General features: G+C 33.8%; 1 protein-coding gene across 1 annotated transcript; it reads left to right on the top strand.

Annotated features, from left to right (window-relative positions):
• Positions 1 to 15,641: 15,641 nt before the first annotated feature.
• Positions 15,642 to 16,601, top strand: LOC101397142 (olfactory receptor 8G5-like). Its single transcript, XM_004443613.2, has one exon. It carries the CDS (start codon positions 15,666 to 15,668, stop codon positions 16,599 to 16,601), a length of 936 nt encoding a protein of 311 aa, XP_004443670.1. The 5' UTR covers positions 15,642 to 15,665.
• Positions 16,602 to 16,836: the final 235 nt, after the last annotated feature.

The following is a 16,836-nucleotide window of genomic DNA, read 5'->3' on the forward strand; positions in this document are numbered from 1 at the left end:
GATGATACAGAAGAATGGATCAGCGAACTAGACAAAAGAGTAGAGGAAATCACCCAAGCTGAACAGAGCAGAGAAAAATAATTAAAAAGAACAAGGACAGTCTAAGGGACCTCTGGAACAACATCAAGGCAGTAACATCTATATATTAGGTCCTCCAGAAGGAGAAGATAGAGACAAAATGGCAGAGAATCTATTTGAATAAATAATAGCTGAAAACTTTCTTAACATAAGGAAGAAAACAGACATCCAGGTACAGGAAGAAAAGAGAGCACCAAACAAGATGAACCCAAAAAGGCTCACACCAAGACACATTATAATTAAAATGTCAAGAACCAAAGATAAAGAGAAAATCCTAAAAGCTTCAAGAGAAAGGTAACAAGTTACATACAAAGGAAACCCCATAAGGCTATCAGTTGACTTTTCAGCAGAAACCTTACAGGCTAGAAGGGAGTGGCATGATATACTTAAGGTGCTGAAAGGAAAAACCTACAGCCAAAAATACTCTACCCAGCAAGATTACCATTCAGAATGGAAGGAGAGAGAAAGAGTTTTCCAGATAAGCAAAAACTAAAGGAGTTTATCACCAATAAACCAGCCTTCCACTAACAGTGGAAAAGACCACAAATAGGAAGAAGAAATCAGAAAAATAAAAATAAAACCCATAGTAAAGGCAAATATACAGTTAAGGTAGCAGATCAACCACTTATGAAGCTAATATGAAGATCAAAAGACAAAAGTACTAAAATTTTCAATTTCCATGATAAGAGGGTAATAGATATACAAACACAAAAATGAGGTTAAATATGGTATCAAAAACGTAATATGTGGTGAGGGGAGTAAAAGCATAGAGCTTCTAGAAAGAGGTCAAAGAGACGATCAACTTAATATAGATTGCTATTTACATACGTTATTATCAATGAACCTCATGGTAATCACAAAGCAGAAACCTATAATAAATACAGAGAAAATTAAGAGAAAGGAACCCAAATATAATACTAAAGAAAATAAAGAAAGTTCATCAAATCACAAAGGAAGAGAGCAAGAGAAAAAGAGAGGAACAGTGAAGAACTACTAAAACACCCATAAAAAAGTAACAAAATGACAATAAGTACATACTTAACAAGAGTGACTTTAAACGTCAATGGACTAAATGCTACAATCAAAAGTCATAGGGTGGCTGATTGGATAATAAAACGAGACCCGTATATATGCTGCCTACAAGAGACACACTTCACACCTAAAGACACTCACAAACTGAAAGTGAAGGGATGGAAAAAGATACTCCATGCAAATGGGAATGAAAAGAAAGCTGGGGTAGCAATACTTATATGAGACAAAATAAACTTTAAAACAAAATCTGTAACAAGAGACAAAGAAGGGCACTACATAATGATACAGGGAACAATCCAACAAGAGACTATAACACTTGTAAATATCTATGTACCCATCATAGGAGCACCTAAACATATAAAGCAATTTTTCACAGACATAAAAGGAGAAATAGACTGTAACACAGTAATAGTAGGCGAATTTAACCCTCCAATTACACCAATGGATAGATCCTCCAAATGGAAGATCAAAAAGGAAACATTGGCCTTAAACGACACATTAGACCAGATGGGCTTAGTAGATATATAGAGAACATTCCACTCAAAAACCTCCAAATGCACATTTTTGTTGAATGCATGTGGAACATTCTCCAGGATAGATCACATATTAGGCTACAAACAAGTGTTAATAAATTTAAGATTGATAAAATCCCAAGCATCTTTTCTGACCACAATGGTATGAACCTAGAAATCAACTACAGGAAGAAAACTAGAAGAGTCACAAATATGTGGAGATCAAACATAATGTTACTGAACAACTATAGGGTCAATGAAGAAATCAAAAGAGAAATCAAAAGAATACTTGGAGACAAGTGAAAATGAAAATATGACATGTTACTATCTATGGGATACAGTAAAAGTGGTTCTAAGAAGGAAGTTTACAGCAATACAGGCCTACCTCAACAAACAAGAAAAATCTCAAATAAATAATCTAACAGTGCAACTAAAGGAACTAGAAAAAGAAGAACAAACAAAACCCCAAATCAGTAGAAAGAAGGAAATAATAAAAATCAAAACAGAAATAAATGAAATAGAGACTAAGGAAACAATAGAAAAGAATCAATGAAACTAAGAGCTGATTCTTTGAACATGTAAAGAAAATTGACCTTCCTTTAGCTAGATTCACCAAGAAAAAAAGACAGAAGGCCCAAATAAATAAAATCAGAAATGAAAGAGGAGAAATTGCAATGAATACCTCAGAAATACAAAAGATTATAAAAGAACACTATGAAAAGCTAAATGCCATCAAATTGGATAATCTTAGTGGGTCAATTTTTAGAATTATATAACCTTCCAAAATTGAAGCAAGGAGAAATAGAGAATTTGAATAGACCAATTACCAGTAAGGAGATCAAAACTATTAACAAAAACCTCTCAAAAAATAAAAGTCCAGGAACAGATGGATTCCCTGGTGAATTCTACCAAACATTCAAAGAAGACTTAACACCTACACGTCTCAAACTCTTCCAAAAAATTGAAGAGGAGGAGAAGCTTCCAAACTCATTCCATGAGGCCAACATTACCTTGATACCAAAACCAGACAAGGATAACAAAAAAAAAAAAAAAAGAAAATTACAGGCTAATATCACTCATGAACATTGATTTAAAAATCCTCAAGAGAATACTAGCAAATCAAATACAACAAAACACTAAAATGATCATACACCATGATAAAGTGGGATTTATTCCAGGGGTGGAGGGATGGTTTAACATCCACAAATCAATGAACATGATACACCACATTAACAAAATGAAGAATAAAAATCACATGGTTATCTCAATAGATGCAGAGAAAGCATTTGACAAAATACAGTATCCTTTTATGATAAAAACTCTGAATAAAATGGGTATAGAAGGAAAGTACGTCAGCATAATAAAGGTCATATATACAAGCTCACAGCTAATGTCATACTCAATGGAGAAAAACTAAAAGCTATCCCGTTAAGAACAGGAAGGAGACAAGGATGCCCACTTTCTTCACTGTTTTTTTACATAGTATTGGAAGTCCTAGCCAGAGCAATCAGGCAAAAAAAAGAAATAAAGGGATCCAAATTGGAAAGGAAGTGAAACTGTCACTATTTGCAGATGACATAATTTTATATATAGAAAACCCTAAAGAATCCACAAAAAATTTTTAGAATAATAAGTGAATATGGTAAAGTTGCAGGATACAAAATCAACATACAAAAACCAGTCGCATTTCTATAGACTAACAATGAAATAGCAGAAAAAGAAATTAAGAATACAATCCCATTTAAAGATTTTATTTATTTATTTTTCCCCAAAGCCCCAGTACATAGTTGTCTGTCATAGCTGCACATCCTTCTAGTTGCTGTATGTGGGACGCGGCCTCAGCATGGCTGGAGGAGTGGTGCCTCGGTGCGCACCCGGGATCCGAACCCGGGCCGCCGGCAGCAGAGCGCACGCACTTAACCACTAAGCCACGGGGCCGGCCCTACAATCCCATTTATAATCACAACAAAAAGAATTAAATACCTAAGAATATATTTAACCAGAGAGGTGAAAAACCTGTACACTGAAAGTATAAAACATTGTTGAAAGACATTGAAGATGACACCAAGAAATGGAAAGATATTCTGTGCTCTAGGATTGGAAGAATTAACGTGGTTAAAATGTCCATACTTCCTAAAGCAATCTACAGATTCAATGCAATCTCTATCAAAGTTAGAGAACATTTTTCACAGAAATAGAACAAAGAATCCTAAAACTTATACAGAACAACAAAAGACCCTGAATAGCCAAAAGAATCCTTAGAAAAATGAACAAAGCTGGAGGTATCACATTCCATGATTTAAAAATATACTACAAAGCTATAGTAATCAAAACAGCATGGTACTGGCACAAAAACAGACACACAGATCAATGGAACAGAATCCAGAGCCCGGAAATAAACTCACACATCTATGGGCAGGTAATTTTCGACAAGGGAGCCAAGAACATACAATGGAGAAAGGAAAGTCTCTTCAATAAATGTTGTTGGGGAAACTGGACAGCCACATGCAAAAGAATGAAAGTAGATCATTATCTTAGACCATACACAAAAATTAACTCAAAATTGATTAAAGACTTGGATGTAAGACCTGAAACCATGAAACTTCTAGAAAAAAACATAGGCAATATGCTGTTCAACATCAGTCTTAGCAGCACATTTTCAAATACCATGTCTGACCTGGCAAGGGAAACAAAATAAAAAACAAACAATTGAGACTACATGAAATTGAAAAGCTTCTGCACAGCAAAGGAAACCATCAACAAAACAAAAATACAACCTACCAATCCAGAGAAGATATTTGCAAACCATATATCTGATGGGGGTTAAATATCCAAAATATATAAAGAACTCATCTCATCAAACAACAAAGAACATCTCAACAACAAAAAAACAAACAACTCACTTAAGAAATGGGCAAAAGATCTGAACAGACATTTTTCCAAAGAAGATATACAGATGTCCAAGAGGCACATGGAAAGATGTTCAAAATCACTAACTAATTAGGGAAATGTAAATCAAAACTACAATGAGATATCACCTCACATCAGTCAGAAGGACTATAATTAAGAAGACAAGAAATAACAAATGTTGGAGAGGATGTGGAGAAAAGGGAATCATCATACACTGCTGATGGGAATGCAAACTGGTACAGCCACTATGGAAAACAGTATAGAGATTCCTCAAAAAATTAAGAATAGAACTACCATAGGATTCAGCTATTCCACTGCTAGGTTTTTATCCAAAGAACATGAAAACACGAATGTGTAAAGATATATGCACCCACATGTTCATTGCAGCATTATTCACCACAGCCAAGACTTGGAAACAACTTAAGTGCCCATCAGGGGATGAATGGATAAAGAAGATGTGGTACATGTACACAATGGAATACTACTCAGGTAAAAAAAAAAAGATGAAATCTTGCCATTTGTGACAACAGGGATGGACCTTGAGGGTATTAGGCTAAGTGAAATAAGTCAGAGGGAAAAAGTCAAATACCATACGATCTCACTCATAAATAGAAGATAAAAACAACAATGACCACAACAAACAAACACATAGATACAGAGATTAGAGTGGTTACCAGTGGGGAAGGGGGGAGGGAGGAAGGCGAAAGGGTAACTGGGCACATATGTATAGTGATGGATGGTAATTAGTTTTAGGGTGGTGAAAATGATGCAGTCTACACAAGAATCAAAATATAATGATGTACACCTGAAATTTATATAACGTTATAAACCAATGTACATATGTTTTTTACATTACCTCAATGTAAAAAACATACAAACAATAAGAACAGTGATGATGATGATGATGATCATGATAATCATAGTAAACCATATTATTGAGATTTTATAAAATATTAAGCACTATGTCTAACACTTTAAATAGATAACTTTATTTAATATTTACAGTATTCCTTCAGGGCAAGCCCTTGTATTACTTTCTTTATAAAGATAAAGAATTTAGAACTCATTTAGTCTGAGTAAATTCCCAAGGTCCCAAACATAATAATGATCAGCCTAGAAAGTTTGGCTCCTGGACCCATGATTTTATCAAAGTGGTACTTTGGCCTCAGGTAATTGTGGGTAGGTCTAAGAACTCCCTGATAATTCCCTTCTACACATCAAGCATCTCCAGTCCCTATATAACTGCGCTACTTTCCTCTAGATATCTTCGATGGTATTTTCACTTTTATTTCATTTAATATAATGAATGTAATCAAAATCTTTCAATCCTGTTCTGATCAAAGCAAAAAAGAGCAAAAATGGAGACTCAATATAGTCTCATTATAGACACTCAATATAGAGATTCAAATTATTATACTTGATAGCAAGAATTTGTATAAAAGCAGATCAAACATTTTCTTCTTTTTATACCAGTAATGCTGAAGTTATTTATGAGGCAACTGCTCATGAAAGCCAAATATCCTGCTAAGTTGTATCACAATGTCATTCATGCTCTTTTGCTTCATAATTAGTAAGTAGTTGCCATTTCATGTCAATTATTTCTTTAAAACATCTCTTCCCTCCTCTCATATTATTGCATTTCTGCTTCTGCACATTTAAAATCTTGTAACTATGAATTCATATGATATTATAAATACTCAGTTGTCTTCTGTCTCCTCCCAATTCAAACCATCATACTCATTATGCCAGATCAATGTTCTTTGGATACTGTGCTGTGTTATTCACCCATTATAACAAGTTACAGGGTTTACCTATAGTTTCCAAATATAGGACAAAAATATATAATATATCTTTATCACCCTTGTACTCCATTATGCATTCAGTCATTGATGTCAAACATTCGTTCTCAAAGAGCCCTCATATTTATTTGATTTAATTTTCCTCTGTCCTATAAAAGAAAGGAAAAAGGCTACAATTACAACTTTTGTCTTAGGCATGATTCCTAGTCTAACGCTCTGTCCAACAGACACAAATGGACCAACAGTGGACAAATAAAAAGAGTCTTTGTGGGTAGAACCTTGAAACTACTGGAATTTGAGCTCATATAGAAAATATAGACTAAGTGAAAGGTAATGGTCTCATCAAGGAAGAGAGGAAAAGCCTGTGCAGATCCAGAAAATCATGTCATATTTAGGGTAATATGATCAAGCTACAATGATGGAAAAGTAGACGGAAGACAGTTCATGCATCACCTGTGGGTCACTGTAAGACTTAACTCCTTATTTTAATGAAGGGAGCTAGTAAAAAGTTTTTAGACAGGCAAGTGATACAATTAGTTTTTCATGTTAGTAATGTCACACCTAAGTTGGTGTGGAAGATGGATGGAAAGAGAATAAGGCTGAATCCAAGACTGGGAGAAACCATTTTATTATTCTAAGCAAGATACTGCACATTGGTAATAGTGAAGCTAGAAAGGAAGGAGATTCTCAAGAGATTTGTGAAAAGGTGGATTGTTCAGAGATAGCTGAATAAAAGTTAGTTGGAAATACGAGAAAGCATAAGGATGAATGCAAGTTTCTAGCCTGGACCACTAAATAATGGAATGGATGATGCTAGAATTCTCAAAATGGAGTTCACTAACTCTAGGTAAGAATTCACAGCAAAGCAATTAGGTCACATAAGACTCAGTAAAATTCAAGCTCTGTCTCTCTGTGTCTCTCCTTCGTATATATATATATATGTATGTACATTCTCTCCTGAATCAGAACATATACCCTGACGGAATTGGAAGAATGGCTTCTATGAGTCTCTTAGCAGTTTTCATTATTGTATAATCGTTTATCCAAAGGTATGTTTACATCTTTTCTATTTCTGACCTCAACCAGGCTCTAACTCTCTTTGTCATTTCTTTTGTTCAGCACACTGAAGTAATAGTCTCTCATAGTCTGCTCACCTGTAAGGCAGCATTCCAGACACACAGTATTCTCCTATAAGCAGCATAGAATCATGCAGCCACTGCAGTTCCATAGTGGAAAGAAGCTTTCTGATGCATAGTCAAGGGGGACCTTGCTTGAATCTGAAAGAATCATAATCGAAGGAATTCAAAACAAGAGACCGTCTAACACCTTGTTTCTCAGAGTGGTCCATAAACCAGCAGTATTGGCAAAACCTGAGCGTTTGTTAAAAATGCATAATCTCAAGCCATACACCAGACTTACTAAATCAAAATCTGCATTTGAACAAGATCTCTAGATTATTCCTGTGCGTATTAAACATTGAGATCTTTTAAAAATATTGATATCTGACCTCAGACTCTAAGATTTTGATTTAATTGATATGGGATACAGCCTGGGTATAGAAATTAAAAAAAAAAAAAAACCTCCTTGATGATTTTAAATGTGCATCTGAAATTGAGAAACACTAATGTCACCCAAGGCTAAACTGCTGTAAATAGAATTGAACCTCATATATTAACTATATTTTATAAGAGCTCCCCTGATGTGAGATCTTCAGCTTACCTTGATTCAAACAGATCAAAGAATGCTTCCATTTATTCCTGTTTTGTAAAGAAGAAGTGAAAATATATAAGAAAGAAGAAGGAATATGAAATATAGGTGTCTAATACTAAAGTATTTCTTTAAATATACAATTTATCAAATAGAATTATTAACAGTGAGGACCTCAAAAGGGCAAATATTATATCAATATTCTGAATTCTTAACCCAAAACTCCAAAATCCAGTTATGTATAGATTTGACTTTTGAATCAAGTAAATATATAACCTATCTATACATAAAATAAACATTTTTATAAAAGGAAACAAGTGGTTTAATTCATTATTTAAAAATTTCTAGCCCTATTAATGGTAAGATAACTTGTCAGAATGTGCTGTGGTCCTCTAAAACCACCTATTCAGAGTGTGGACTGTGAATCAATAGCACTGTCTAGGAGCTTGTAAGAAATACAGAATCACAAATCCCACTCAAAATTGCTGGATCAGAATCTGCATTAAAAAAAAAAGAATCCTCAATTGATCCTATGAACAAATCTCTATCACTGATTGATAAGTTCAGGATTGACAAAGAATCCCTCTTGAAGGATAAAGTTAGACAACTGGGAAATGTCAACTGTAAATGCTTCTTTTCTCATGAGCTTGTTCCCTGAGAAATGGAAATCCTTGGAGAGTATTTGTCTTCACATTATTTGGTGCCTGGCATATCCAAATCAAGGACAAACCTTCATAAGACAGCAATCAGAACCACTCAGGGGACTGTGAAAGTTGAGGATGTTTGCTACCCTGAAGCTGGAGACACACAAACTGAGGACATACAATTAGAGATGCTGACCTCTGATGCAGACCAGCTTCAAAAGTGGCTCTGAGACCCAGGGCTGTGCCTGCCTCTCAGCACTAAAGATACGAGAATACTGGGTACCTAGCACTCCCAACACCAACATTACTGCTGTTCTCCTCTGTGTCAAAGAGAGCAAGTTGCAAATAAAATTTGGCATTGAGTTTTCCAGGAAGAAGAAAGGTGAGTGTGTTCATTTCACACTTGTGTTATGAGACTATTAGGTCTGTAAATAATCAATGTAAAAATTCAAACAAATATTCCTCAATATGTTCATTTTTGAATTATTCATATAATACTTCTTTTTTATCCTCTATAATGTGCCCAACACTGTGTTATTTACTTGGGATATAGAGGAGAGTAATTCTGATTGGCCCATCATCTGGCTTATAGTTTGGCTTGGTCTGAAAATGTGCTGTTTAGAAATGACTGTTTTCTGTGCATGTAGTTAGAAGATCCAACCAATGACAAAGAATTGGAGAATGTTTTCACGATGACTTCAATTTTAAATGAGATTTGAAAATAAAAAAAATATTTACCAGACAACAGAGATAAAGAGAGTTGGTAAGATTATTTCATGCGAAAAGAAGAGCAAATAAAAAGGCAAATAGTTGAGAAAACATGACATATTCCAGAAAGAAGGCAAGTGTTCTGTAGCAGGAAGATCACAAAAACCAAGAGTGTTTAAGAGGGGCAAAAAAGTGTGGATTTCTTTACTTTATCCTAAAATCAAATAAGGAAATCTTTTCTTCAATGTCCCTGTACATGAATCATCATCTGGTTTATGGTTGAGTGCATTTTATGAGAAGAATAATTAGCTCATTCCATTTCTAAAAGCTCAAGCATTAGAATACTTTTCCTTACATTGATTAGAGGTGTATCTGTAAATATTCAAACACTGTACACAAGATACACAATATCCCTTTTGCTTCCCTTAAGATACATAGACATGCCTGCAAATTATCCCATTACCTTCACATATTTTCAAGCATTTGATAGGTTCTGTATGCCTTCCATCTTCTCAATGTCCCTCCTTCAAAAGGACATCAATAAATAAAGAGTGAACTCCAGATATAATATGACAAGTATAGCACAATGTTTCCTAACTTCATGGCACACATAGAAAATGGTAATATTGTTATGGATAATGGGGTAAGTGGATGAGACAATTGTGGCTGATGGTGACCAATAAGAGGCTCTGGATGTCACAGGCTTATTCCCAGGATCCCACAGGCTAAGACGTAATACCTCAGCACCATTGTGATTTTTTCATGATGTTTCAATTCCGTAGCACATGAGCTGGGAAGCTATGTTACAGATCTTATGTGGATTATTGATCATCGTAGTCTAGTGTTTTTCTAGATAAAATAAAAATCTCCCATTGCTCTTTTCATCATCCACTATTCTATTGGCTTTACTGTGTTCATAAGGAATATGCCGATTTTATGTTTTCATAGGAGTTACGTTCAACCCAGATATCTTGTATGTGAAAAATTATTTTTTTAAATGAAGACTAGAAGTTAATTATTTTCTTGGCTAAATTTTAATTTGTTTGTTTGAACTATTTTCAGAATCTGGATTCATTTTCCTGGTTATTGTAGTTTTTAGGGAAGAAGTTATAGTTAACGTGGGAGTATTGTTGACCACAGGGTGTACACCATAGTAGGGGGGATTGGCAATCTCTAAATCTAAGCTGAACTCAGAAAAGGAAAATTTCACAGAGTTTAATTTCATAGTACTCATATGTAACAGAATACAATAGAAATTAGATTGTTAGTTCCATTAGAGCAGGGAATGTGCCATTTTACTTTATACATCTCTAGACCTCACCTCAGCATCTGGCACTTTGGTGTCTCTCATTAATGTTTGCTCAATAAGATAGAGAGAAATTAAGAGAGAGAGACAAGGAGAGAAAGTCCTGAAGCTCTTTTCTTGAACCGCTAGAGTGACTTTAATTTCTTAATCCAATTGTTCCCAAACAATCATCAGAATTACTGAAATAGTTTTGTTTTCTTTTTCTTTTATTTTTAGAAAGTTCAGATCTCTATACCTCATCGTCAGAGATTCTGATTCACAATGACTAGTACAGGGGTAGGAAATCTATATTACACAAACAAACAAAATCTCTCTAATTGAGAGAATTTTGAAAGTTGATTAATAGAGTTTTTGAGAAAATTTTTAAAGTTCCAAAAGATATTAATATCTAAAATAGAATACAACTATGAGATATCAGAATGAAAGACAAGGTGATGATACCAGTTTAACTAAAGTAACTCCACCTGTAAAGAGGAAGATTGGCAACAGATGTTAGCTCAGGGTGATTCTTCCTCAGCAAAAATAAATAAATAAATAAAATAGCTCCTCAAGTAATCTGGAAAGTTGATTTAAGGTTCAAAGTTGATAATTTTAGAAGTAGTAATATGAACAAATTATTTAGAGTTGGGGAGGTAACTTTCAAAAGTAGAAAAAAACTTTTTCAGAGCTATTCTACAGAGATTACATTATCTCTTGGGAACAGAGCTAAGAGCATAGCGAGGGTGATTAAGGAAGATTTGTCTTTCATTATAATCATGTTTACATTCTTACATTCATCGTGTTTTGTAAATACTGTAATCTTCCTAGATGACACTGATGATCAACTATATTGAGAAGTCCCTGAATTAATAAACACTCTTTGTGTTCAGATATGGTCTTCTACATCTGACTGTAAAGCACCCAGCCCACAGATCACTATCTTACCCACCAACTTATTATGAGAGCCTGTGCCACCAGCTTATATGAAATAATGGTGAACTGTGCCTGTGTCATGTTCATATTGAGCAACTGAAGTACTGACCTTGGCATAAAATTCCTGACTTGGACAAATTGGATTCGAGAAAGGAAGACATTTACTGATCCAATATGTGGATTTTAAATGGACACGGATACAAGGAGAAATGGTATAGAGCATGAAGGCTAGCACATTAAAATATCCACCTTGAGTTTGTAGAGTACAATATTTATGACCTTTGAGAATCAATATCTTGATTCTCCTCCAATATTGGCCTGAGATGGTATTTTTTATAAATCCTAGGAGATGACCAGAAGTAGCCAAATTATCTCTTCAGGATTTCACTGGTGTCTTAAGATATTGATTATCTGTTTGGACATTATATCCAGGAATTGAATTACGTTGAATTTATAAATATGTTTTGTAGACTTAATATCTTTACACTATTCAATCTTCTAATACAAGTGTACAGTATATCCCTTTCCTTATTAAGGTTTTCTCTAGTTTCTCTCAGTGTATAAGCTTTGCACATATTTTGTTAGTTGTATTCCTAGGTATTTAATGATAACTTGTTGCTATTTTATCTAATACGATTTTTAAGTGATCATTTCATTTGTTGCTTCTTTCAAAAAATACAGAGAAATATCAAATTGATGGAAAACAATATGCTCTGCAAACTCTAATGAAAAATAAATATTGTGATAATATACTGATATCAGACAAAAGAGGGTTTAACCACGACACGTTAATAAATATAAAGTGGGCCATTCCATAATGATAAAGGGTTTAATTCAAGATTTGAACAACTAAAGGGATAAACAGACAAATCAGAAATTTTAGTGGGAGATATTAGCATACTTATCTCAATAGCCATTAGATCAACAGACAAAATAATCACTATGCATATGGAAAATCTAAACAACATAATTAATGAAGTGGATATAATTGAGATATATACACCACGGGACCTCAAAAACAGATAACATATTTGATAACATATTTTAAGATGGACTGGGAATATTTATAAAAACTGATCTTATGCTTTATCATAAAGATATCCTAGCAATTTGCAGTAATTTAGATAATTCAGAATATGTTCATTTAACACAATGAAATTAAGACAAGAACTTAAAAACAAGAATAGCTTAAAAAAAAAATCTCACCAACTGTAAAGTTAATTCACTTCCACATAATCCATGGGACAAAAAAAAAAAAAATAGAGCAGAAATTATAAAATATTTTAAACTGAATGATATTGTAAATTTGATATATCAAAACTTATGAGATATAGCTAAAATGGGGCTTAGAGAGAAATTTATACCTAATATGTACATATTAGAATAAATAAAATTTCAAGATGTTGATTTAAGCTTTAATATTAAGAAGTTAGGAAGAGAAAATTATATCAAAGAAATGTATAAAGAATAAAATAATTAAGTTATTAGAAATACTTTAATAGAAAATAAATGTATAATTCATAAAATCAACATAGCCAGAAGTTAGTTTGCTTGAATCAATTAATAAATTTGGAAAACTCCTAGAATGAGAGATCAAGACAAAAAGAGAAGAACCACAATTTACTGATTTCAGGAATGAATAAGCAGAAATCTCTGCATAGTCTACAAATATTTTTTTAAATATTAAAGAAATCATTATGAAAAATCTATTGCAACACATTTGATAATTTTCAAAGTGGATGAATGTGTTGAAATTTCAACTTAGAAAAGCTGAGAAGAAAGATAAAATCTGAATCAGTGATATCTATGAAGTAAATTCACTACCTTCCTAAAAATTCTCACACAAAGAAAACAAAACCACAGGTCTAGTTTGTTACACTGATGAAGAGTTCCAAATATTTAAGGTAAATTTTTTGCAATTTATTCCAAAAAACAATGTTTTTAAGATTTCTGTTATTGCATGTATTTTTATTTATTCCTTTTTTAATGTTGAATAGTATTCCATTCTCTCTTTCTTTCCATATATATATATGCAGATATGTATGCATGTATATATACCACAATTCATTTGTCTATTCGTCAGTTGATGAACATACGTTTGAGTTGTTTCCAGTTTTCAAATTTTATGAAAAAAGCACATTTTTGTATGTCTTTGTGTATACAAATGTTTACATTTCTTTGGGGATAAATACTGAGGAGAAAAATTGTTGGATTAGAGAGTAAATGTCCCTTTAAGTTTATAAGAAATTGTGAAGTTATTTTCCAAAATGGTTGAAAAGTTTTACATCCCCTCATCAGCTTTGTACGAGAAGTCGCGTTGCTTCTCACCAACACTTGGTGTCGCCAGGGGTTTCTTGGTGGGTCTCTTTTACATCTTCCAATATAGGTATGTAGAGAGGTCTCATTATGGTTTTGTTTTTCATTTCCTTGATGACTAATGACATTGAGCATATTTTCATATGCTTATTGATTATTCATATATTTTTTGTGAAGCATATTTTCAGATATTTTAAACCTTTTAAGTTTGCCTCTATTTATATTAAAAATTGTAAATATTACTTACATATTTGGGATAAAAGCCCTTTGTCAGATATATGTATTGCCATGGGCTCACTTTTTCATTTTCTTAATAGTGTCTTTTGAAGAGCAGTATTTAATTTTGATGAAGTACAATTTAACCATTTTTATGGTTAGTTTTTTTATTTGTTTGTTAGTTTATTTTGTTTTTATTCTTATTTTTGTCTGTGCATGATGTCCTTGATAGAAAATCTTAAACCACATTATGATCTCAAAGATTCTTCAGTGTTTTCTTCCAGATATTTTACAGGTTAGCCTTTGTGCTCAGATCTGTTATTTCAGGTTTATTTTAGTGTAGACATGAGATAGAAAATTTTAGATTTTCTATATTTCCTATATTTTTATAATTCAACTGTAATCCATTTGAAAATTTTACTTTGTTGCATACAATGACTAAATCATTGGTTTTCCATTTAACAGAATAAGGAACCACATTTATAATCGTATGTTTGTTAACTGTATGCCTCTACTGTGGACAAAAGATGAAGGAGAAGAAAAGAGGATTGTGATATTAAGACTTCTGTTTGTTTCTGTAATTTGAAGTGAGTAATTGTAGCCTATTTTCCAATTGATAAAATGTTAATAGGTAATAATGACATCACAGTAATGATCATGCTTACTTTCTGATTGATAAATCTCTCTCAATTTTACTACAAGTGGGTGACATTATTTCTCTTTTACAGATTTGGAAGTCAAGACACAAAGAGTTTGTTTTACTTGTCTAATGGTATCAGCTGGTAAATGATGGGATCAGAATATGAGCACAGGCGCTTGGACTTTAAGGCCTGTCCATTTAACTGCTACTCATTCTGCTTCTCTCAAGCAAAGGCAGAAGTACTTGGTCCAGAGACCACAAATTTGCTATCTGTGGGCCAATCCACTTGGTAGATCTGCCAATGATTGTTGTAGGTGTTGTTTCATCTTAATAATATTTGAACTTCTGAAGTTTTATGTAGAATTCAGATTTCCCAATAATTATTTTAAAAATTGAAAGGTCTGAAAATAATAAGGTCTCTGTTCACCCCTTCTAGAAATTAATTGCAGGCTATTAAAGACTACTTATTACCCTTAGTCAGGGCTTGCTCTCCCAAGTTGTCACTCAGCCAGTTTTCCTCATTGACATTAGCTTCTTTAATATTTAAGTTTGTGAGTCTCAACTGAGAAATATTGGCTTGATAATCATTGAAATGTTCAAAATAGGAAATAGGCACTTAAAAAGTTTTCAATGATTATAAACATGGCTAAACTATATTTATATGAAATATATTTATTATATTTAAAAATGAGGGTTAGTAAATATTAAATCCAGATGAATTTTATTTGCATAATTTGACCCAGAGTTAAATGTTCACATATACCAAGAAGATACCCAACCATGAATCATCTATATGGAGTACCCTACTCTAAATAGACAAGAATAATGAAGTCCCTCCAACAACCACGTTTTCCTCTCTCCTCTTCAGAAACTCCCCAGAGGAAAATGGCAGCAGGAAATCACTCCACAGTGACTGAGTTCATCCTCACTGGGCTAACACAACAGCCAGAACTCCAGCTGCCCCTCTTCCTTCTCTTCCTGGGAATCTATGTGGTCACGGTGGTGGGGAACCTGGGCATGATCACACTGATTGGGCTCAGTTCTCACCTGCACACCCCCATGTACTATTTCCTCAGGAGCTTGTCCTTCATTGATCTCTGCCAGTCCTCTGTCATTACCCCCAAAATGCTGGTGAACTTTGTGACAGAGAAGAACATCATCTCCTACCCTGAATGCATGATTCAGCTCTATTTCTTCCTTGTTTTTGCTATCTCAGAGTGTTACATGTTAGCTGCAATGGCATACGATCGCTATGTTGCCATCTGTAGCCCCTTGCTTTATAATGTCATCATGTCCCATCAGGCGTGTTTCTCCCTCATTTGGGGAGTGTATATTATAGGCCTAGGTTGTGCATTTGCTCATACAAGCTGCATGTTTAGGGTTCATTTCTGCAAATTCGACGTGATCAACCATTATTTCTGTGATCTTCTTTCCCTCGTAAAACTCTCCTGCTCTAGTACCTTTGTCAATGAATTACTGATTCTAATCTTTAGTGCAATTAATATACTTGTCCCCACCCTGACCATTCTTAGCTCCTACATCTTCATCATTGCCAGCATCCTCCGCATTCGCTCCACTGAGGGCAGGTCCAAAGCCTTCAGCACTTGCAGCTCCCACATCTCAGCTGTCGCTGTTTTCTTTGGATCTGCTGCATTCATGTACCTGCAGCCATCATCTGTGAGCTCCATGGACCAAGGGAAAGTGTCTTCTGTGTTTTATACTATTGTTGTACCCATGCTGAATCCCCTAATCTACAGCCTACGGAATAAAGATGTCAATGTTGCCCTGAAGAAAATGCTAGAGAGAAGAATATTCTTATAATTAGAAATAACATAAGGATGATTTATTAGTTCAAGTCATTGGCTATTACTTTGTATGAATTGATATGTTTAATTTTAACTCATCTGTCATAAACATATGTGTGTATATATTCTCAAAATATATTTATATGTTGGATATATATCAAACATATATCCAAGTATCCATATATTGAGTGGAATTCTATTAACATTAGTTCTTATTCCAAGGTCTTTTCATGCCATTTCTCTATGGATTC

The sequence above is a fragment of the Ceratotherium simum genome, chromosome 7 (assembly GCF_057802395.1).
Source record: "Ceratotherium simum simum isolate JZ-2026a chromosome 7, ASM5780239v1, whole genome shotgun sequence".
Lineage (NCBI taxonomy): Eukaryota > Metazoa > Chordata > Mammalia > Perissodactyla > Rhinocerotidae > Ceratotherium > Ceratotherium simum.

What these genes read in the sequence shown, in the direction of transcription:
- LOC101397142 (XM_004443613.2), top strand. Translation starts at nt 15,666, where the DNA reads ATGGCAGCAGGAAATCACTCCACAGTGACTGAGTTCATCCTCACTGGG.